General features: G+C 38.1%; 1 protein-coding gene across 6 annotated transcripts in view; it reads left to right on the top strand.

Annotated features, from left to right (window-relative positions):
• LOC138064628 (E3 ubiquitin-protein ligase RNF180-like) overlaps window positions 1-22,650 on the top strand; it is a 71,985-nt gene that overhangs the window by 8,958 nt on the left and 40,377 nt on the right. For all 6 annotated transcript variants that reach the window (XM_068928067.1, XM_068928069.1, XM_068928065.1 and 3 more), the window contains 3 exons: window positions 1,507-1,630; window positions 4,647-4,742; window positions 8,345-9,295. In XM_068928067.1, the coding sequence (XP_068784168.1) occupies window positions 1,529-1,630; window positions 4,647-4,742; window positions 8,345-9,295 (1,149 nt within the window). In that variant the 5' untranslated portion in view covers window positions 1,507-1,528. The remainder of the gene's footprint in view (window positions 1-1,506; window positions 1,631-4,646; window positions 4,743-8,344; window positions 9,296-22,650) is intronic.

The raw sequence follows: 22,650 nt of genomic DNA, 5'->3' as shown, positions 1-22,650 counted from the left end.
CCTGTGAAGTCTAGTGCTACGTTTATCATAGCAAAGTGATCCATGCTGCTTGTTAAATCTTTCAGAACCTGAGTATGTTGTTGTTGCTGTTTTTAATATATGTAATTCATAGACAGGCCTAACATTTTTATACATTCAACTTTCAAAATGTGTCTGATACAGAAAGTAGCAGCTCTGGCATAGCCAGGTCAATAAAAACTTGAGAGTCAAGGCATTAGAATCGTCAGATTTTTGTTGCGAACGAGACAGACTTCCAGTGTAAATTCTCCCTTTTCTGTAAGTATCTCTTCCATGATCTCTTGCCTGGCCGATTTAATTTACATTAAGTTCTTACGTTCACTTATCTAGAAACAAAGACAACTGGCATCTTCAAAAAATTCATTTTAATTTTTTGTAAAATTGCAAGAAAAGATTTAACGCTTGCTTGAGTTTCATTTCATTCATTTCATTAGTGTGGATCTACTTATTAAAACCTGTATGTACGCTTGAGCTAGGAGTCTAATGTAGGCACACATTGTTTTAGTTCTTTCTTGTCAAACTAAATTTCAAACTCTACACACTTAGAAAAAGGAGGAATTCTGCTGTAACAAGAATTCAGATACAAATGAAAAACAAGGTTTAACCAATGTGTTTGTTTATTTCATAGTCTTTCATTCCTTTAGTAAACAAGGCAGAAGAGCGAAAGATGGAAATGGGGAAAACGCAAGGATTGGGGATTTAGTAAATTAAACTGCTGTGCAGACAACCTACGTTGAGGACTTTAATTTTCTTTGTTAGTGAAAAGTAAATACAAATGAAGTCGTTAAATGAATTGCAGAATCAGACATTTGGATTGTGGAGGAACACATTCTTTTAATACTTGTTTTAATTTTTATGGCACAGCTTCCTTGTCAGGAAGCGTTGTGCACTTCAGCACTGTGAGTAGGCATAACTATAGCATAATGTTTGAGTTGAGTGTATAAATGTAAAAGACCACCTTAGGTTTCTTTTCGGGTAGCTACCACAACGGAAATAGGTAGAAAGAAGAGCGTTGGAGAAAGCTTGCCAAAAAGAGAAGCCTTTGGACACAGATTAGAAAAGACCAAAGAGAGACATCAGAACATTAGTAAGGTGCAAACAGAAAAACAGCTATTCTGTCCTTCTGGTTGTTGTCTTAAATTAAGTCTCTGTTTGACAAGCAGGCTAATTCAGGTCTGTGAAAAGCCCTGTTGACTTAGTGCAGCGGCAGCGCTGATCCTCCCACACAAAATAATTTAAGGGAACGAGCTTCCAGAGGTGCATTGAGAAAACAGTCTTTCCTTCTGTGTGGGCTTTCTTTCTTATTATATGGCATCACATGTTTTTCCAGGTAGCATGCTATACAAGATCAGAAAATTTTGTTTATAAATAAAATATTAATCTCCTCTACAGTGAAGATAGACTACTGATAGACATGGGGGTTGCAAGAGGAAAGCACGTGTGGATATAACAGATGACTTGAGTTGTATGTTTTTGCTCTCTTTACAGATCTAAGGAATCACAAGTGGAAATGAGTAATGAAGAGACTGATGCGCTACGTTGCTGGAGATGTAGAAAATACATAGCAAATTCCGTTTTCCTTATAAAACGTCATGGAGAAAAACCATCCAGAGTAAGTAGGGAGTCTGAAGGAAGTTTGTAACTTTTTTCAGTGCCTTTGGTTTTAAACATAAGAGGAGTATTTGCTTTCACCTAGTAATTTACGTCCTGAGAAGACAGTTACTAAAATATGGATCGTTTCATTAGAGGCAGGAATGCTGATGAAGCCACGAGGGCAGTGATCACCTCTGTGCTCCACAATATGAGGGCTGATATTCACGATATAGCCTTTGTCTGTTAGCTTGGGTAATTATATAGTGTTCCGTTTTTCATATAAAAAATCGGATCTGTTAATCACTCTTAAGAACTGGTTATCTATCTCTTAACACAGAGCTCTGTGTTTCTAAGGTGTATTTTAAATACAGATACTAATTTCCACTGTGACAGATAATTGTGTGTCAAACATTTCTACATCAGTTACTTTTGCTATTCATTTTGAAAAAGTAGGGGATAGTCTATACTCAAAAACAGTTCAGAAGATACATCTGACCGGATGACCATCTAAAACAGTTTGCATTTGTTCTTAAATGCTGTATTGCTAGTGTTCTATTAGTGTCTGCTGCTGCATGCATCTTGTTAAAGTTAAATGGAAATATGTATTGTTGTTGTACATTGTCCAAAATTTTCCAGTAGTTTTAAAAAAGCAACACTTCTCAGGAGTTACCAGAAATATTTAGGATTAGGTGTTAAACCATTAATGCCAGCTATACCTCTCTGTTTTAAAATATGTCATACTACACATCTGTATAAGTCTCTGTTTGCACGTTCTTGACGTTTTAAACAATATTTTCTTAAAACACGTCCTGTTTTCTGTAGTGCCAATAATGTCATAATTCCAGTATAAACTTGACGGAACTCCACTTAAATGGAATAACTACACCGACTTTTAAATTGAAAGCACAGATTATGGACAAATTTACAAAGAAACACCTCAGTTCCAGGGTGTCACTGTTCTTCCAGAGATCATACATGTTGTCTGTGCTTGACATACCTGCCTGATCTTACAAGCATGAAAGCAAAAACTAGCCTATCTCATACATATTGAAAATCTCTCCTTTTCTATGCAGGTTTTGAGGATGTGTTGTCATTAAAATAATTCACTGAATATATTTTTATTTCTCGCACAGTGCAAAGTATACAAGTCATATTTAACATTTCATTTCCTGTTGCAAATATTTTTACATGCTGTCCTGTTTTGTAGAAAGGGTCGTCTTTGTAAAAGTCAAGCCTAATGCAGATTTCCTAAGCCAGCATAGCTGCGCTGACATACTCAGTTGGATCCAGCAGCAGCATGTATGTATCCATGCAGTGCTGTAGCGCTGCATCAAGCAAGAAAGACCCATCTCTTGAGCAGAGGTGAAATTCAATGCGAGTGTACTTAGACTGTTTCCATCCAAGATGGCTTTGCTGTTACTGCACTATGCTTTCCTGTGTTTCTGGATTTGGAGTTAATATGAATAGAGTCAGCTACCCATAATACAGATATGATCTTAATCTCATAGCATAGATATGTATATTGTTAGAGAGCTGAGGTTTTTTTGTTTTGTTAAATTTGTTACAGTGCACTCCCCTCACCCACAGAGCTTGAGGTTCTGGAATATTTTTTACACTCTATACTTCAGGTTTTTTATTTTGTGCATAGTTTAGGTTTTGGGGTGGAGGGGGAGGGGTTGGGGATAATTTCAACTCTTTATGGGAAAGGAAGTAGTGAACAGTAGAGGGTATCGTTGTCTGTTACATGAATCCCTCGTGGTGGAACCAGGTATTTTCAGTTGCTAGTGGAGATCCACCTTCATTGTGCACACAACCGAAAGAGTTCTTTCTGTAAGTAGCAGATAAAACACACAAGTTACCGCTCTTTTCTGAGATACTGGAAAGCAAATATTCTACAAAGATGAGAAGAGTAATATTTTCACTGTGTTAGCAAACGTATTCTTTCCGTGCTGAATTTTAGAACTTCAATCAAACACATAGATGAGTTGTAAGTGAAGGAGACTTGGGGAGGACAGAATCTTAGAGCAAATCTTAATCGAACGTTGACATTACGAATGCAGTATAAACTCCGTAAGTCAGAAATATATCCAAGTTGAAGTACAAGGATTTTTGCACAAGTTCTCTCCATAGGTATGAGGAAGAAGACAACACAAGCATGGTAAATATATCTAGGTATTTTAAATTCTGCTGACATTAATGGAAGAGTTGCTAAAAATTTCTGTCTTCGATATACAGACCTACTTTCACTTCTCAGCATAATAGAACTGTTACTGCACATGAGTTTCATAACATAGGAATCAGGATTTTTTCCATGTTCATAACTTTTAATACCTGGTTTTAAGGCTTTTATGATCTTCAGAGTTTTCTATAACTTAGCCACCTTTATAACTTTATTGTCATTCTGAATCATATTAAAATATTTTAATTCCTTTTGCACTAGAATATAGTTATGTAATTGTACTTATTTTAGCATCAGTTAGTGAAATGCGACAATTTGGAAGCTCAACTAAAATATGAATATTTTTGAAATCTTTTTTTTTTTTTTTCCTGCAGCTGGTCACATTATTGCAATAAAAACTCAATAAAATTTACTGAAAGTCCTTGGGTTCTCAGTGAGTTATTCTAACAACCATTTTGAGAAAATGAATTTGAAATTCTTGGTAGAATGATTCTCTGGTACTGACCACAATTTTCATATGAACTAGAACTTAACTTTGTCCTCTCTTCACTGGAAAACTGATGTTTGCAAAATCAGTTTCCTAATGCACTTAGAAGATCAACCATTGCATACTTTCTGTTCTTACAAAAAAACCCCACCTCCATATCAGAGTCTGTCCAGTCTCCTTAGATTCGGAAACAGAGTCTTACTGACAGCATGTACCTTATTTTTGGCTTACAGAATGCACAACATGTTTTGAAGTTTATCAGTTGTTAATAAAACATTTACTGAGTTTGGGAGGCTGATTTCTGGCTATATTCAAAGGAAAAACATACGTGAATGTTGAGTATCGATACAATATTTCTGTATTTAACAGGCGCCTCAGCATTCAGCTGCTGCTCAGGAGACTTGCAACATATGGCATGTGAACTTAGAAGCCATTCCAGAGTGGGTGAAATGTGTTATTGAAAAGGTAATTTTTTTTAACTTGCATCTGTATTCAATAAAATGGGAAATAAGTACAGGGAACAAATATGAAGGGCACTTTTCCAATGAGGCCCACATATCGTATACAGATCTTTTTTATTCAGGGAATTTCCGTCAGTAGTTTCTATCATTGCCATTTACAGAGGTTTTTTTTTCCTTTGCTCTTAAATATTTTTTTCTATATGCACAAAATCTAGAACTGGAATATTCTTGGCCATTTACGGATGAATGTGTTTATATTTGTCCAACCTACTCTCGCAGGGTTCCTCTGTTTATTTTATGAAAGCTTTACATTTATATTAATTATAAAGGCTTTGTATTTTGGCTTGTCTTCATCCTTGTGTCTTGTAGTACTTATATTCACTGTAATGGTAAGGAGCATGTTACTCCATAAAACTGGATTAATAGTTTATTAGAGATCAATTGTTGGAATACAACGTGATGTCTGTTTTTTACATCACCTGTGCTATTTTGTCATATAAATAGAAAATACTTGCACTTCTGCAAATTCAAAGGTCTGATGACAAGCAGTGTCGCTGCTTTTGAGTTTTATCTGCCCATTTGAAATTACAAACCAGCTCACGATTTTGCTGTTGAAATGATTGCTTCAGCTGAGTATTTAGGTTATTTTGGGTCTAAAAGTTAATGTTATTGCATGGATATAAGAAGCAGAAATAGTGATACTTTTTTGCTGTAAGGTTTTTCTTCTGATCAGTCCTACTTGATTTTGACAGTCAAATGCAACCTGCATTCCTTTCTGCTTAGACTTCAGTGTCTAAGCTTTACTATATTACAAGATTTACATCAGAAATCCATCCTGAAAATAATATGCAAAGCAAAAATTGTTATGACTGTAAAGCTAAGCAGTCAAAGCAAGCTAAGCAGATGTGTTTCATCTTCCGTCTTCATTGTTTTGCCCTGTGTTTTATTTTGTTAAACATTAATTAAGCTCTTCTTAAAATTACTGATCTTTTAGACTTCAGCATTGCAGGGCAAAATAGAGCATCTGTTTCACAAACATTTCCCCGCTGGGGTAAAAAGCTTTGAGCAGCAAGGAGGTATTTTCCTGCTGAGTTTCCTAATCTTGAATGCCTGATCATAAAGACCCCCATTTTTTTTCAGTACTTTGTATTCTTATGATTTCATGTATTGCAACTAGTTTTATGCTTTTCACCGCTAGCTGTAAATGCCCAGCCTTCTGCGTTTAAAAGCCTGGAGAGACAAGTTGGAGACCAGGAAAATAAGAAAACCACACACAGTGACTATGCGGAAAAGGCTTAAAATAGTTGCTGAAGATAGCAGAGGAGCAGTGTTCCTCTGGCAGAGGCAGAGAATCCAGTTCTATGTAAAAGCCTTCAGCTGTCTTAGCCCTGATTTTGTCCTTTCACATCCTGGAAGCTCTTGCTTCATTCCCTTCTGACTTCTGTAGAAAGGTCCTATCGGTTTATGGATAAATGTGAGGGCTTTTTACACAATTCTTACTTACCCAGATCTGAATAATTTTGTGGTCATGTGTTATTTTCTCCTGTATGACTTCTGAATCAAAGGCTAAATCATTTTACATAAGCGCAAAATCTATTTGCAGGCTGTAACAACCTACTGCTTCCTAGCCAGTTCTTTTTTGCCATCTGTCCCTGTTCTTAACCAATCTCCTTTGGTTTCGTACACGCTTCAGTGTATAGAAATTCTTAAATAATTATAAATATCTGGCTAGTGGTGTTAGTGGCCTTTTATTGGCCTGTTATTTTCCTTTGCCAGTCACATATCACTTGTTCTAGCTGCTTTGGCTACCTCTTCCCTGCTTTCCCTTTTTATGCAGCCCATCATGAAATTGTGTCCCCTCAGCTCCTTTTCAGATCTTGCTGATTTTCCCCCTACCACCTCCTCCACAGTTAGGCTGTTGCCTTTTTTACTGAGTCAGCGTTTCCACAGTCCGTTTCCAAGTTCACGCAAAATCAATCCTGGACTTCCTTGCATTGCACCTCATCTCCCAGTCTCTATGCACGTGGAACAGAGATGTCCTTTCTCTTCCATTTCTTCTCCTTTTTTCCTAGTTTTATCAGGCTCTTACGTTCTTCCCTGACTTTTCATAGCTCATTCCTCCCCTGCATTTGGAGATCTAAGTTACTATTCTATAGTACCTGAGTGCTAACAAGACTCACTGAAGGCACTAGAGAGATGCCGCTTTTTTTCTCAATTGTAGTGCCTAGCCTATAGCATCCGGGAAATGGCATGTGGGAAGCTCACAGTAAGTTTTTGAACCAGCTTAGTTGTTTTGGGGAATGGCATAGACACAAATTGGTCAGCCTTATAAACTGTGAAAGGGGCTGTGCATGTTCAAGGAATTTTCAGGGATCTTAAAGCCTTCAGAAAGTTTTATGGAGCATATGTAACCTGAGATTTTTTTTTTTCCCCTCTAGGCTAATAACATGTCCAGATTCAAACAGATTCTTGTAGGTGCAACAAAAGGCACATCTCTCACATTTTGTGAAATTTTGAGCTTTTAACACAAGACATGGGAGTAAGTTTCTCAAGGAAGAGTTTCCAGAACTTTTTCTAGTGTTGCATACCAAAACATAACCTTTTTTAGCACACAAGCTTTTTCTGAAACTGCAAAACTGGTTTTACTGAAACTTTCTGAAGCGTCCACTCAGGCAAGCATCAGTCATGGCAACGTCTTCTCAGTCTAATTGCAAAGGTATATACAGGCAACTAAAAGCAATGCTTAGCTAGAAATATCTGGGCAGCTTCTGTAATGTTCAGAGCTCAACCTCACTTACTCTAGGCACACAAGTGAGTTACGTGTGACCAGGGTTGACAGCGTTGTTGCTCATCTTTGCTTTGATCCTGCAAACACTTGCATAACTTTAATCCTCACAATGTTTCTGCTGAACAGATTAATATATTTACTGAAATTATTGAGTGTGTGTGTGTGTGTGTTTATAGATCTGTGATAAGTTTTCCTTTGAAAAAGTGGCTTTAGAATTGAAATGAGGTTCATAAAATTGCAAATAATGACAATAACTGTCGTCTTAAAGATACAATATAAAGGGTCTGTGACGGTGCCTGCACACAGCTTATGGTGTAATACTGCATACACCAAAATACATTTAGTACCATTTTGAACGCTGTCGCATAAGCAAAGCAAAAGCTACACTCATCTCGTGAGAAATCTTCTTCCGCTGTACTTAGTATGCAAGAGCTGTATCAGCACTCAGAAAACTCAAGTGAGAAACTGTGCTTGCCAGTTCCAGGTTAACATGGTGAATTGATTTCAGTGTTTTAAAGGATCTAATATTTTCATTAGTATTGCAGCGTTACTCTCTCAATAGACAAATTTTTAAAATAAAGCCTCTACATGTTGAAATGTGTGTTTGTTCTAGATTTCTTAGAATTAGTTCTCACTTCAGCAAGCAGTGTTTTGAGAGAACATTATTGATAGTGGATTTTTTTTTTTCTGTGCAGTCTCTTTTCCTGTGTTTAAAAGGGTTTACTCTTTCACTGAAGGAGAAAAGTAAATCTAGTAATGGTTTCTTAATCATTTATGTACAATGAATCTGTTGTTCTTTTTTCTTTTCTTGTTAATAGGCACAGTGGACAACTGGAAAACTGCACTGTCCGTTCTGTGAGGCCCGCTTAGGGGGCTTTAACTTTGTTTCCAACACAAAGTGCTCCTGTGGACAGTTTGTAAATATACATTTCTGCAAGAGTCGGACTGACTATCAGCCAGCTTCCTCTGTTAAATTGGCAAAACCATTAGCAAAACGCTTACCACTCTGCAGAATTCAATCTGGTTTTAACAAGGATCCCCACCACAAAGTGGTAACTGCAACTTTGGAAATCAAAAACCAAGGATTTTCATCTATGGCCAGAAATAATGATGGCATTGGAAGATTAATAGAAGCACTTTGTCTGGAAGTAACATCGCCCGGTTTTGAGATGAAGGGTAAAAAAATTCCCTTAAAGGCATTCAATCAAAAAAAAAATCTTTCTGCTGCCTGGCCGATAAATGATGTACGTGCTGTAAAAGCTTTTCACAGAAGGTCACGTAGTTTGGATTTAAGTATCGGAGAGAGGCTTGTTTTGTTGCCTGCTTCATGTGGAACTTCCGGTGTGGGAACTATTTGCCATGGCCAAAATGAAAATCCACCTGTTTACACAAGATGTGACTTGCAATTAGAGTCCAATCAGAAAGAGGATACGGCTTTTCAGGACCAGTTCAGTTTGAATGCTGAAGAACTGCAGAAAAGGTTTCAAGTTACTTCCTTTAACCCATTAGTACATAGAGAAGCAGAAAGTGAATGTGATTTTGAAGCTACTGGGCAATATTCCAGGAGTGCCCTTGCTGATCAGTCACCTTTTGTGATGAACCTTGCTTCATCTGTGAGTGCTGTAGAAGACGAACAATACATCACACCTATTGGTCTTGCGCAGCCTGCAAGTATTTCCTTCAACCAAAAGCTGAGTAAGAGAGAGAGAAACAAGCTGAAAAGTTTAAGGAGAAAACAAAGAAGGCGAGAACGGTGGCTACAGAAGCAAGTAGGTGTTTAAAATGAATTATGCTTGTAGAGTTTGGCATGCTTTTGTAAATCATTCTAACCTTTTTTTTTTAATGATGTATTTTAATATTCCTTTAAGATAGTACTATCTAAGGTTAGGTCTCCTGCAAACAAGGATTTATGACCTCTTCCTACATGTAGTTTTTCTAATTCACGCTAATCCGTTCTTTGTAGAATCCAATCTTGATGGGTAAAGATAAGTATGTAACTAGTTTCTGTTGGACTTCTTGTTGTTTTGTGATGTAAACCAGACTTGAAGTGGGAAGAAATACTGTGCAATTTAATCAATGGGATCACAGGAAATCTGAACATTCGTATCTTCTAAATGGGAAACACTAGCATTCAGGATTTCCTAACTTTTAAGTAGTGGCATTTTGGAGTATCTTTATGCATATCTTATTTTTACAAGATGTTTGCATTTATTATTTATCATAACATAAATATTTTTCTTTGAATAATGAGCTGATTGTTGCTGTGTATATTATCAGTTTCTAGTAGCTAAATATATTTTGTATAAAAACATAACAAAAATGATATATATTCGTATCACTTACACAATTGTGGTTACCTTCTTGAAACCATCTAAATAGGAACAGAATTAAAAACCACAGATTGTTATGAGATTTTGGGGGGGAAGAGAGGGGCAAAAATACCAGGAATGTATCTTAAAATGAGTAACATGGTTATTGTGTGCTCAGCGGAAATTAAGTAGAAAGACTAATGATATGTGCATCTTCAAAAGAAAGGTTCTCATAAAATTCCTGCCGTAAAATACTGTGTGGCCAGAGAGCAAACACATTAAGTAACTTGCATCAGAGAAATAAGATCTACTTAAGAAATCATTCCATTTTGGGTAGGTATGTCGTTGTTATGATCTTAGAATATTCCATAGCTGAAGTACAGTGACATGTAAAGCTTCTGTAAACCATAATTCACAGATTTTTTTTGTTGTGAGATTACATTTGGTAGCAATCTAATTTAATTTAGAGTTTATGCCTTATCCAGAAGCTGCTAAGCTTATTTTAATTGACTATGCTTAAGTAAGATGCTATATTGTTTTCATTAGTTTGCGTTTAAAACAATGGGCTATGTAGGATTGATAATTAGCCTATGGATGTTGTGCTGATCCTTTGCACAGAGATTATTTTCTTTCTTAACGTTCCACTGTCCTCATACAGTTCCACTCTGCTCAGACAGTGAATTACTTCAGACTCTTCCAGATATTATCGGTAGACCCTTTAGAATACAGTGCAAAATCAAAGTGGAGCAGTGAATTCAAGGTTGAGAAATAATTGCATAGAGGCTGTCTCTCTCGATTAAATCTGCAGATCCAGCTTGAAAATGTGAGGAGTCTGGGACGTATCATAAGACTTTTCAGTATGGCATATATACTTTCATCTGGGGGAAGGTTGGGTTTGGGTTTTTTGTTTGTTTTTTGTTTTGTGTTAGGAAGTATTTCAGTTGTCATTGTAATATCTCAAAAACTTGTTCTGGCTTTGTAAAATGACTGATGCTGAGAGTAAAGAACCTTTCTAAGTTCTGGATGTCTTAGTGCTGGATACCGGTCTTCTGATAAATTTAAAGATTATTAGGTGTCAGAGCCCCTGAAATGGTTTTAAAAATTCCAGACCTCATTGCTTCTATTGAATAAAATGTTGATGCAAAAGCACAGTATATATGAGCATTTGCAGCCAAGTCACCTGTGGTTTCTTCAGCCACCTTCATCTTTGCTAGATGTTACTTTCTAGAAAAAAAAATTTGCACAAATTTTCCTAATTTGTGGTAGCTAGAGAAAGAAAAATATACTTCCACATCTCTTTTATGTAAAACCTTGCCTAACTAATTCCTGTACATTATTTTTAAATTTGATATATCAAATGATAAACAGTTGTTAAATCCGGTAAGTCTAATCAGAAGGCATGCAATTTACAAAGTGCAAAGAATTAAAAACTAAGCATGTGAAACAAATAATCTGTTTTTGAACGGTGTTTGTGAAGGGAAGTTATTTTAGTTTTGTTTCCTTGATGGGCACTGATTTCTTTAATCTTGCTGAAAGTGTATGCTTGTGGCATGGACTGTTTAAACGAGGATCTAAAGAGGGTACTGTTCAGGCTCTCAGGCAGGCAGCATGTTTCCCGTTACTATGGTGTCATCTTCTCAGGAGAGTGAGAGGAATTTGGGAAATCACGTCCCCTCTACAGTCTGACATGTCATGAAAGCTACTTCATCTGTGTAGCAGCCTCTCCTCTCTCGTGCCAGCCGAGGTGTCCTGCCTTTTCTTCCGAGCTCTGTTTGCCTCCGTTTCTCTTCAGCTCTCTGACACCCCTCTTTTGTATGTAGGCGCAAATTGTCCCTGTGGTACTTAGAACAGGAGGCCGTGGTACTTTGAAACTGTGATTTTGAGCATACTTATTACTATACACCTAAGTAGTCACATGGTAAAACTTCACAAATAGAAGAAAGCATAAACATTTGAGTAGGTGGAGTGCAAGAGTTTTGATAAATGGGGACAGTGGGGAGCATTTCATTTAAGTGCTCTTTCAAGAAGTCCTCTACAGAACCATGATGTGAGGTAATTCTTCTATCTCTATTAGAGTTACTGTACATCTCATTTTTATCTTTAATTAAAACTTTTCCACAGAGCAGCCTGAGAGAATGAACCCTTTCCGACTTCGGACTTCCTTTTCTTTGCAAATGCAAAGGCTGGTTCTCTAAGTTTATTTTGTAGTGTGAGAGCTTTATCTGTCAAGTTGTCCTTCTGTCTTTCAGCATGCATATTCTGGCTGATGTAGTAAGCCAAAATAAATCAATAAACATTGTATTATGACTGAATGCACGCTCTTATTACGTTAAAGTGTAAAAGCCTTGAATTGTCAACAGGAGCAATGTTGTGAGCTCCTGAGCTGTGCCTGCGCTCGGGGCCAGCGCTGCGGCAGGCTCTGCGGCGTGGGTGCAACACTGAGCGGCCTGCAGGCAGCGGGGGCACCCCGACTTCCTCCGCCTGCTCAGCAAGCAAAGGCTCTTACTGCCCACCAAGAGGATACCTGCAGAGTGTTTGCGTGTTTGTGGGGTTTTTTTAGGTGTACAGTATATTGTTAGAGTGTAATAGGAAGTAACTTAGGTCTAGTAATTGCCAATATAAATAATGGTTCTTGTTACTGTTATTATAGCTAACAGTATGAAGTGTTTCTGTTATAACAAGATGTATGCAAAAGGGAATTTGTTTGTTTGTGTTATTTGCTGAAGTCTGAAACTTGTAATCATTTTCTGAAAGATCTCAGTCAAAGAAATATCTTTTGCACCTCCTCCAGTTTTCTTTCATTTCTGTTCACAGTCATTTTATGTAGAGGAAGACTATATAGCTAGCTTCAAATTTGCAGTATCCTCTTGGAAATGATCCTGATATACAGAGGGGAAAAAAGTGTTGCTGGGCATTTGCTTCACTTTGTAACTTGACACATCACCAGTGCTTTTGTATCTTTTCTAAAACATGGAAGCATGTCTGAGAACAGCAACCTGGGGTCGGTTTCCAGGCAGTAAGTTTGTTTTCATGCTCCCAGTGTTAATCAGAACTAAGGATAACAGATGGATAAAATACTGCATTGTTTAACCACACCATCTTGTGCTAAATGTTGTTATCTTAGCTTGCAGCCTTCAATTTTCATATCCATACCGATGTTCTCTAGCAACTGACAGTCTTGTAGCAGAGGCACTGGACTGGACTTGGAAGGTTTAACTTGTGACCCTAGTCGCTTCATCGATGTTTGTCTCTTTCGTGCGTAAATTAGTTTGTAATTCTTTTTCTTGTGCTGTCATGTTTGTATTTAAATTGTAAATCCTTCAAGTGTCTCATCACAGGTTTTTGCAGTGGGACTTCAGACACCTCTGCAGTGATAATACTAGTAAAAAGAATTATTCTCAGACTTCTTATGGATTCCTCAATTGGTTGTTGCAAGAATAAATGTATTATTTAGTGTTGGGACCAAAGTAAGGCAGGATGAGAAGGAAGTGAAATGAAACCGCAGCTGGAAAAGCAAGCAGTGACTACAAGGTCTAAAGATTGTGACCTGTATCAAAAAATGTAAGACCCTAGAGTAGTTGCTTAAAATTGAGTAAAGAGGAAACACAGGGGAAAGAAAGTAATTCCTAATCCCATACCCTGAGATCTGTATCAGAAGATGGTGGATTTAGTATGAAGTAATACTTAGTTGTCGTGGCTAACCTGCTGTGGATCCCCAGGATTAAGGTGGAGAGATGCAATAGTGCAAGAGTATTTTGGCTCCCTGGCTCACACTCATAAGATATGCTTCAGCATGAGAGGTGTTCACACCAGCTTGTTCATTCACTTTCTAGAGTGACTGAAAGAGAAGTGAAGATCAACTATTCATAAAAATGTTTCCAGCTAGGGAATTTACCACGGCTGACTTCAGAGTTCGAAACCAGCCCTGCTCTAGATCACATCTCAGAATAGCATAGTAACTTCATAAATAACTGCTTACTGCACAACAAAGTTTGAGAGAAAGAAGATTTTCATGTTTTGACTGAGGTGCTTCTGTGTTAACGTGTAGTTGCAGAGGGCGCCGTCCCTGACCTGACACGTTTATGATTTACTCTTTCTGAAACAGTAATGTTGTACTGATGATGTTATAGCATTAACAGTTTTAAGAGTCATTGAGCAGCAAGACTGCAGGATGTTACATCAAAGCCTTGTTTAGGGGCAAAGAGGAAAACCCCATATATAAAATAATAAAGCCATGAATTTATTAGTAGAATTGAAATCTTAAAAGCCTAATCATTATTAGTCCAAATCTAATTGTTACAGAAAGAGAAAGAATAATAATGTAGTTATAATTGTTACACGTGCTTCTTTGTTTCCCCTCTTTTTCCTGATGTTATGCTCACCCTTCTGCTGCTCCTCTGGGTGCTAAAGTGCATAGTTTCATTGCGGGGTGTGTGGGAGGGGTGTGTTACGGCCGGTTATCTGCGCCTGGAGTCCTTCTCCAGGAGGAGTACGGTTTTCATGTTTATGGTTTCTTTTTCCTCACTGCAGGATCCACTTGGCGGCACTTTTATGTGTTTGCTAACACACTTCTACACCTTTGCTCTTCTTCATTGGTCTGCAGCTCCACATCATATCTGAATGTACTGTATTTGGTGCCTTTTACATATGTTAGATACTGTTTCGTTGTTCTCTTTGTTACCCCTAAAACCAGTTTTGTCCAGCTCCGGGTCTGCATTTCTTTAATGGACTATTTGAGAGTTGTTTATAGTTGTGGGCTCTCCAGCGCGAGCCTGCGCCTCATCTTGTGTCGTCCCGTGCCTGGGCTCCGCTGCTCCACGTCCTCTGTCGCCACTTCTCAAGGGCTTGGCTGTGGTGGTACCAGGCCTGTATTTCCTTATACTACGTCATTACCTTAGTCCTAATGATCTCTTTCTGCTTTTTTTTTACTGCTGTCTATATAAAACTATATTTTTACCATAAGAGGTAACAAAAGTAAAACAAATTAGCCATAGATACCTGGTCAGTTAGAGGGAATGGTGTTGCAGCAAAACAAAGTAAATCAAAGCTGCAGGCAAGTCAAGGAAAGTCGAGGCAGAGCAAGCTTGACAAGCCTCAGTCTTGAGGCCTTGCAAATTCGACACAAAGCCTATGGCCTGTTACTAGCAATGGCAAAAACTGTATTACAGGGCTACATGGTTACAATTAAGAGGCAGTGTCTTTATTTATCTAGCTGATACATTGAGGGGGGAAATTTCAGATATGAGGAGTTTATGAGCCAAAACGTGACCATCTTTGCTTTTATTTTGTTTTAACTCTTATTACTGTATGGTGACTTTTGCAATGAAAAGACCATTCTGTCGCTGGTAAACTGGAGTAACAAGGAGACATGAAGAATGATGGATAAGTGCCTAGGCATGTTTTTTCATCATGACTGCATTTGGGAAAAAATAATGCTATCTGAAAAGAAAAAAAATTTTTTTTTACGTTACTTGACATTTTAGATGAACTGCAGACAGCAGTCACTGAGAAGTAGAAGTGATTGTAAGCCTTAAAAAGATGTTGCACAAGTAGAAAAGAGAAGATTGCATACATACTCACTACCTGTAAAATTGATGACCTATTGGCCATTCTACTAGGAAACTGAAAATTAAAGTAGCAAATTAGTGAAACAAATTATATATAGTACTGCAAAATACTGAAGAGATGTTACATGGTAGCTGCATTCCAGAATTAAATGTAAGGAAAGATAGTATCTGTCGTTTTAGCTGAAGAAGGTGGGACAGTCTTTTGGGCCTATGAACACCTTTTTTGGATCCAAAATAAAAGCTTGTACCAGTTAGTCTAATAAGTAAAAGAAGAGAAGAGTTTCCTCAGTTGCATTCTAACAGCCTTACCACTGTAAACCTGTGCCTATGTACATACTTAAAGCCGACTATTCCCAAGTTTTTATTTGAAACAGTGTTTTCTCTAACATTATGCACTTCCCTAACGTTTTTTATCAACACTTAAAATGATTACACATCAGAAGGGAAGACTTGTCTTTTTTCTTGTACGGGGACTTACTGAACTGAAAAGCAGAATACCGTTCTTGTAGTCAGTGTAGCAGTATGTTGTTTCCTGCTGCAGCACAACAGACCAGTCTGGCTTCTAACAGTAAGCTGTTCCAGGAGGATATAAATAATACATTAGAATTACTACTAGATGAATCTTTCTGGACTGAAATCTGCTAATCTGTATGGAATATATCCATATTTAGGATGATATCAACTACTGTGTTGATGTCTGTCTCTTGGATTTCTTTTGTTCTAAAAATATCCTGATTCTCCTTAGTTTAAGCATAAATGTAGCATTGGCTAGTGTACTGAAACTGTTTTTATACAAAAAGTATGAGCAATTTTAGAGCGGTATATTGAAAAGTATGGAATGTGACCTGCCAAAACAGGGACAAAATATGATGAGGCTCTCCTGGGAGTAACATGCACTAGTCACACTTGATCTGGTACTCCTAGGATACAATCTCACTCTTTAATGGACAGCTGAGATAGCAAGTGGTTGCTCAGTCAGGCTGCTGAGATAGGCTCCCAGTTATTCTCCACTTCACCTGTTCTCTAGATTGAACTTCTGTAAAACCTGTCTTGGGCAACAGCAGTGGAAGATCATACAGAATTTCACCTCCAGTACCACATTATGCAAGTGCTGTGTTCCACTCTATTTATACCACTAGTCCATCACCTTCAGCTACAAAGACTTATTTTTCCTCTTGCTTCTAACACAGATTTTTTTCAGCATTTTGAATCTCAGCAAATCTAGCGCTCCGGATAGATGTAGGTTCAGCATATCTGTTCATCTGGCTGTAAATTTCTCTCATGTTTTCCATATGCTCCTGGCAGCAGGTTGTCTCTCTTACCCCTCTGCGTACTAGAGGTGGTACCAGATTAAGAGCCTTGAGGACTACTGCAGTTGCTTCTGTGTATTTTATGTGCGTTTTCTCATCATCTTATCTTCATTTTCTTATTTGCGCTTTAAAACAATTTTTTCCGGCTTGTCTTCCATCAGTCTTCTGTCATTTTTGAAATATGGCAGTGCATGTTTTGAGGAGGACAGACTTGCTCTATTTTTGCCTGCAGTATGGTTTTACAATCATTGCATCAGTTGTTCAAGTTATTTTTCATGGAAGCGCATAGCAAGTGCGATTTTGAGCACAGTGGGAGAAAGCAATTCTTAAACCTCAAAATGTAAACTGTAAACAAAAAATGCTTGTCAATATTGTCCTAGTTATATAGAAGACTTACTGCATGTGCACTAAAATGGCGCATGTATTCAAATCTCTACAGCAAGATCCTTCAACTAGTAATCTGAAAGCCAAATCTAGCTTGCAAATGACTTTCTGTGCTCCTTTGTGCCTCAGTATTCCTTTATAAGGGACCTTTTGTCTGTGGAGAGGGAAGAGACCCAGCACAGACAGAGGTAGCTAGCTAGAAGTTAGCTGGCAAACTGTGGATCTTGTGAGATCCGCAAGAGTAAGGTTGTTCAGTGTAAGAGAGCAGAGGAAATACGGCTTTTATCCTTCAACTATCTCGTCATGTTCCTACTGTGTTGGATAGGACTGCAGCTGGAGATGGAAGAAGCAGAACAAAAGTTAGCAGAGCTGAAGTGCAAATGCACATACAACACCTCTTTCCTGGGCCTACTGTGCTTTGTTTTGAAGCTGGACTGTAGAAAAGGAAAAGAGCGAGGTGAGACAGAGCAGGATCACCAGAGGCTCTTGGTTCTTGCTCATAGATGTGGAGGTGGAGCAAGAAAAAGAATGCAGTAGGGCTGCTAGCAAGTACCTTGACATACACATAGGAGTGAAATGTGAGAAGCAGGAAATGGAGACAAAAAGTGGGGCCTGTCCACTCGCACTTAATTTGGATATTGAGGAAACAGGCAAGGAGCTCAGGGGCTGATGAAACACATAGATTGGAGAGCATCTTTTACTTACGTGGCTTTGTGTTTCTGCCCTTAAGAAAAAGGTAAGTTAAGACACATTAGTTAAAAAGCGAATTGCAACCGTTTCATGGCTTATTTGAGAACATCCTGTATATTTTCCTATGACCTTAGGATTGTCACTAAGGAAACCAGCTGATCTCGTGTAGTGCAGTAATAGTTGAATGCTTTTTTGTGTTTAGTGCCTAATTTATTCACAGAAACACTGATTGGTTGAAACTTTTGCCAAGAAAAATCTGTGCTGATGCTCAAGCTTCTTATCAGTGCCAGTAGCTCACCTTTGCTGATTTAGAGCCTGATGGTTCAAGAAGCACAGTTCTGTGGGAAGTTCTGCTGGATGCTCAGTGGGAGTTCAGGGTACCTGGTACTTTGCAGGGTTGTCCCTTTGGCAAGCTTACTAATCGAGCTAGATTTTTGGCACAATACAGAGCAAAAGGTGTGATACTTGTACTATCCTGAATCTTGTGCCCTTCTGCAGGGTTTGCACTAACAACCTTGTTTAGGCTGTTTGAGGAATACCAGACTATCAGGGCTGCTGGATTGACGTAGTGGTGTTGTGACTGAACCGGAATTTTTCAGGAATTTTGCTTTTCCGATGCATCAGCTGCAAGGAAAGCATGTGAATCAACATGTCCGTGATGTATTATTGCAACATAGTTTTATGACTGACTTCCTGGACAGTTTTCACAGTTCTGTGTTCAGAATGCAAACATGATCAGAACCACATACCAATGCCAAATTATGCCAGGATGTAATTATCTTGTAAGTTTAAATGATAGTATCAGTAGGCAACTTAGGCAGTGGTTTCATGTTACAGTTGGTGAAAAGGCATCCCTACGTGATTCAGGCCACAACTGTACTTCTGTTCTCAGCTGACCCCCCCAGTTACCTAATGCAGAGAGGTAAAACAGGTGAAAGCTAACAGAGCAAAACTCATAAATTCTTGTCTATTGATTTGCTCCCTAATTCAGCTGACACTGAGTTCAGTAGATTGCTCCAGCCAGCATAAGAATACAGGTGGGACTGCATGGTTGGAGGCAAAGAAATGGTAGCCATTACATCAGCTGAGCTATAACATCAAACTTTCTCATCAATCTTTCATGAAATTATACTTTCTATTTTTGCTATCTGTTTTTTGTTTCATATTTTTAGAGTCTTCATAGAAAACATGTATCAGGCACAGAGTCTTGGTCATTTGCAGTCCTAATGATTCCTATGAGCAAACAGCTTCAGCTGATGGATGTTTCTGATGATAGCTATAACAATGTAATCATTCTTAGTGGAAATGCATGAGATATTTTCCAGGAACTGATTTGCGGCGAATGGAGTTAAGAGGGCTATTACATAATCAGTGTACTGATACTCCACTTCTATCATACGAATACAAAAACTGATCTTTTATCTTCATAAATTTATAAGATGGACTTTTGTATCTGTATCGGAGCTTTGTAGCCTTATATACTCACAGGTATGTAATTAAACCATGGATTATTCTCACCTAGCATATACTTTAAAATATAGTAAGGAAATTTGTTTTTTGCCTCTATCTAGCATTTTCATACTACCATAAGAGTTACTGTAGTCTAGGGGGAGAGACTGTATTTTTTCAAAAGCAGAATCTGAAACGTTGTTCAAAAATTTCAGAACTCTAAAGGAGTAAATGCTGTCCTATGTGATATGTGGAATCTTAAAATATTCTGTAGAGAGAAGGGGAAGACCAGTACCTTGGAAAGAAAGATGTATTTAATTCTTCCTTAATTAAGATCAGTTTCAGTAACTAAGCAGTACCATTTATGTAGGGGAAAATTGTGATGGATATTAATGCAAATAGTTATCTGTTTAATGCTGAATGGGCAAATCTGAGACCCCAGTTGCAGCTCTCTGTTCCACTTCAGGAATGAAAAATGATGGACAGCAATTATTTTACAGAACATGCCGGCACTGAAGAGACTGACTATCTAGTTACGTACCACCCTCGTTCCATAAAGGAGCGATCGTATTTCTGGATGAAAAAATTGGCATGGTAACAAATAGCAAAGATACCATGCAAACTAAGTATCTAGACTCCAGCGTTTCCTAAGAAACTGTTCTGTGGCGTATGCTTAGTTTCCACATAGTAATGCAAGAAAAATGAAAAGGAGCATTCTAGGGGTACGTTTGTGCCTGGGCCCCTTCCAAAGAATGGACATGCAGCCCCTGTAACCTGAATGCTGATAACATTGGATAACTGTAATCTGAAGACGTACCCTGAGACCCAGAGATCCTTAGTTGGTTATAGGAAAGACAGTTTCTCTCATATGTTTAGCTGCAGACCTTTGTGTTACATGTAGCCTGACTGGACATGGGCGTCTGCAATAAAACTGTCCTTTACATCATAAACATAGTTGCAATTAACTAGTTGCTATAAGTATTTTTAAAACTAACCTGAAGTTACAGAAGTTATATTTTTATCGTTTGATGGCAGAAAAAAATGTCCAGCCATTTTTCAGAGAACTTTAATCAGGGGCACTTTTATTCTACCTCTCTAGCAAACTTCTACTGGCATGTAGAAATTTCTGAAAATAAAAAACCTGCTCTGAAAGTGAGAATGTATTCTGGGAATACTAGCATAGCTTTAGCTATTACACTGCCTCATTAATAACAATTATACTGCATAGTAGCATGTACTCTTTTATTATATTGAGCATTTTTCCTGCTGTTGTTTTTTCTCTTAGGAATAACAGATTTTAGAAACATGGTCCACTGCAGTAAGTGCATTGATAAATTAGCAAAAGATACACTGCTGACTTACCTCAGCACTGCTTAGCTGCCACAGAGTATTCTAGCAATAATGCCAATTATAAGGATGCCAAATAGGTGGTTACCAAAAATTACACAATTGAAAGTAAAAAGTTTGCCAGTATATCAAGACTAATTCTTGTGCTTATTTCACTCCCTACATAAGGAGGACTTGGCTTGGCCTAGCTTGGCTTTCTCATACTGCAATTACAAATTCCTTCCAAAGCCTAAAAAAATTATTTCGTATTCTTTTTTTTCCCAATAGTTTTAGAAAAGATTGTGCTATAGCTGAACAGTAGCCATCATCACAGATGATTTCCAGCCCACAAATTGCAGCACTTCTCGAGGTATAGAAGCATACATATGTTAGACACAAACTGGAAGAAAGGACGTAACATTCTGTAAGGACAGAAATAGTTAAATGTAGAGTTTATCAGTGTGCAGTCATAGCAGGCATACCGTCACAGTGCCTAAGAGCATTAGAACTGCAAAGAGCTCCCCGTAAGAAGTGCTATACCATTTACTTTAAATATTGCTGAAGTTCATACCAAACAATTTGGTTAATAAACAACAGTTGTTTAGCTACATAGGTTTTCTGTAGGAAGTGATGTGTAGTATTTTAATTGAAAGCTTTAACAGTTAGAATAGCCTAGCATCTTTATTTGTTTCACAGAACTTCAGAATACTGTGTACTAGATATTTTTCAGTGTAGGTAAAATCAATAATCTCTGCTTCAACCTCTGCTTCACCGAATCATTTCAGAAAGCGGGCTGCATGGAGTAGAACAGCAAACTAGAACGGTGAAGATCGGCTGAAGGAAAGAATAAAAACTGCAGAAATAAAATGAAATGCTCAGCAAAATCTAGTATATAAAGAAGTGCATGGCTAAATGAATTTAACAAAATTAGAAATAAAACAAGGTGTGTGTTCCCTAGTCACTGAGCTGAAATAGGTGCTGAGGAGATGAATGATAGTTAGACAATTCAGAGGGATCTCAGTGGGAGAAAAAGTTACAGACTTACAGGAGAAACAAGGACATGCTGTATTCAGGCTAGAAACACTGGCAGATCAGGGGCTATGAGGAGAGTATTTGAGATTAGGTATGCTAGGGTGAGCCAGAGCTGTCCCAAGCTGTACAATTTAAATTTCATCTGATGCAAAACTGAACATGTTAGTTCTTCTAGGGAAAAGTTTTTCCTTGGGAATACAGAGTAGGTCTAGGTATTTCATTATTTGAAGCAGCGGGAACCCTGGGATTTTCAAAGCGATGGAAATGATGGACAAAACAAATAAAATGGAGACTCTAACCATGGTGTAAAGGGACTTTGGTTGTTGCATATACACTTGTTATAGATCTGTTCAACACTTGTACAGTGCTGAACTCACATCTAATAAGCCTGTTGGGGAGCTAGCTGAATTCTGCAGATGATCCTGAGTTCCTGTGCTCTCCTTTCCTGTATCGCAGGACACCTAGCATGAGTACAGTTGATATATACAAGTTGATTCCATGTTTTTGCAGTATCAAGAAAGAGCGTGATGTAGAAGCATCTAAGCGCTTCTGTACGAGTCGACCTGAATCCAGGCGGAGTTGCTCAGGTGTCTTCACCATACACCCCTATTTCTGGGATCATAGTGCAGAGGTATTTGAGCTAACTTTGTGAAGAGGTGTCTCTGATGTGCTGATTTTTATTTCTCCACACCAAATGGAGGTGGCTAAGCTGCTCGTTTATCTGACCTGGCCCTGAGAGCTTAAAATTGGCTGTCATGCAATTCTAGGTACGTCTTAAGAAGCCTGCCAGATGCAAATGATTGTAGAAAGAGCCAGCTGTCTTTGCATCATGGGCAGATGATCACAGTGCAGAGAGACGTTCCAGAAACAGTTAGCTGTCAGCGTAGAACACAGGATTAGTGCATAGAAGAATAGCAGTGAACAGTGGTTAGTGATTTGGAACTAGATTTTTGTTACAGTGTTACAGAAGGTTACATTTCATTAGGTCATGCTCTGTTTGCTTTACAGGGGCATTTGAGGGATTTTTTTTCTTACGTGACCTTGTTTCCTAATTGCA

Source organism: Struthio camelus, chromosome Z, assembly GCF_040807025.1.
Source record: "Struthio camelus isolate bStrCam1 chromosome Z, bStrCam1.hap1, whole genome shotgun sequence".
NCBI classification, from domain to species: domain Eukaryota; kingdom Metazoa; phylum Chordata; class Aves; order Struthioniformes; family Struthionidae; genus Struthio; species Struthio camelus.
This window is presented reverse-complemented; position numbering and strand designations above follow the sequence as displayed.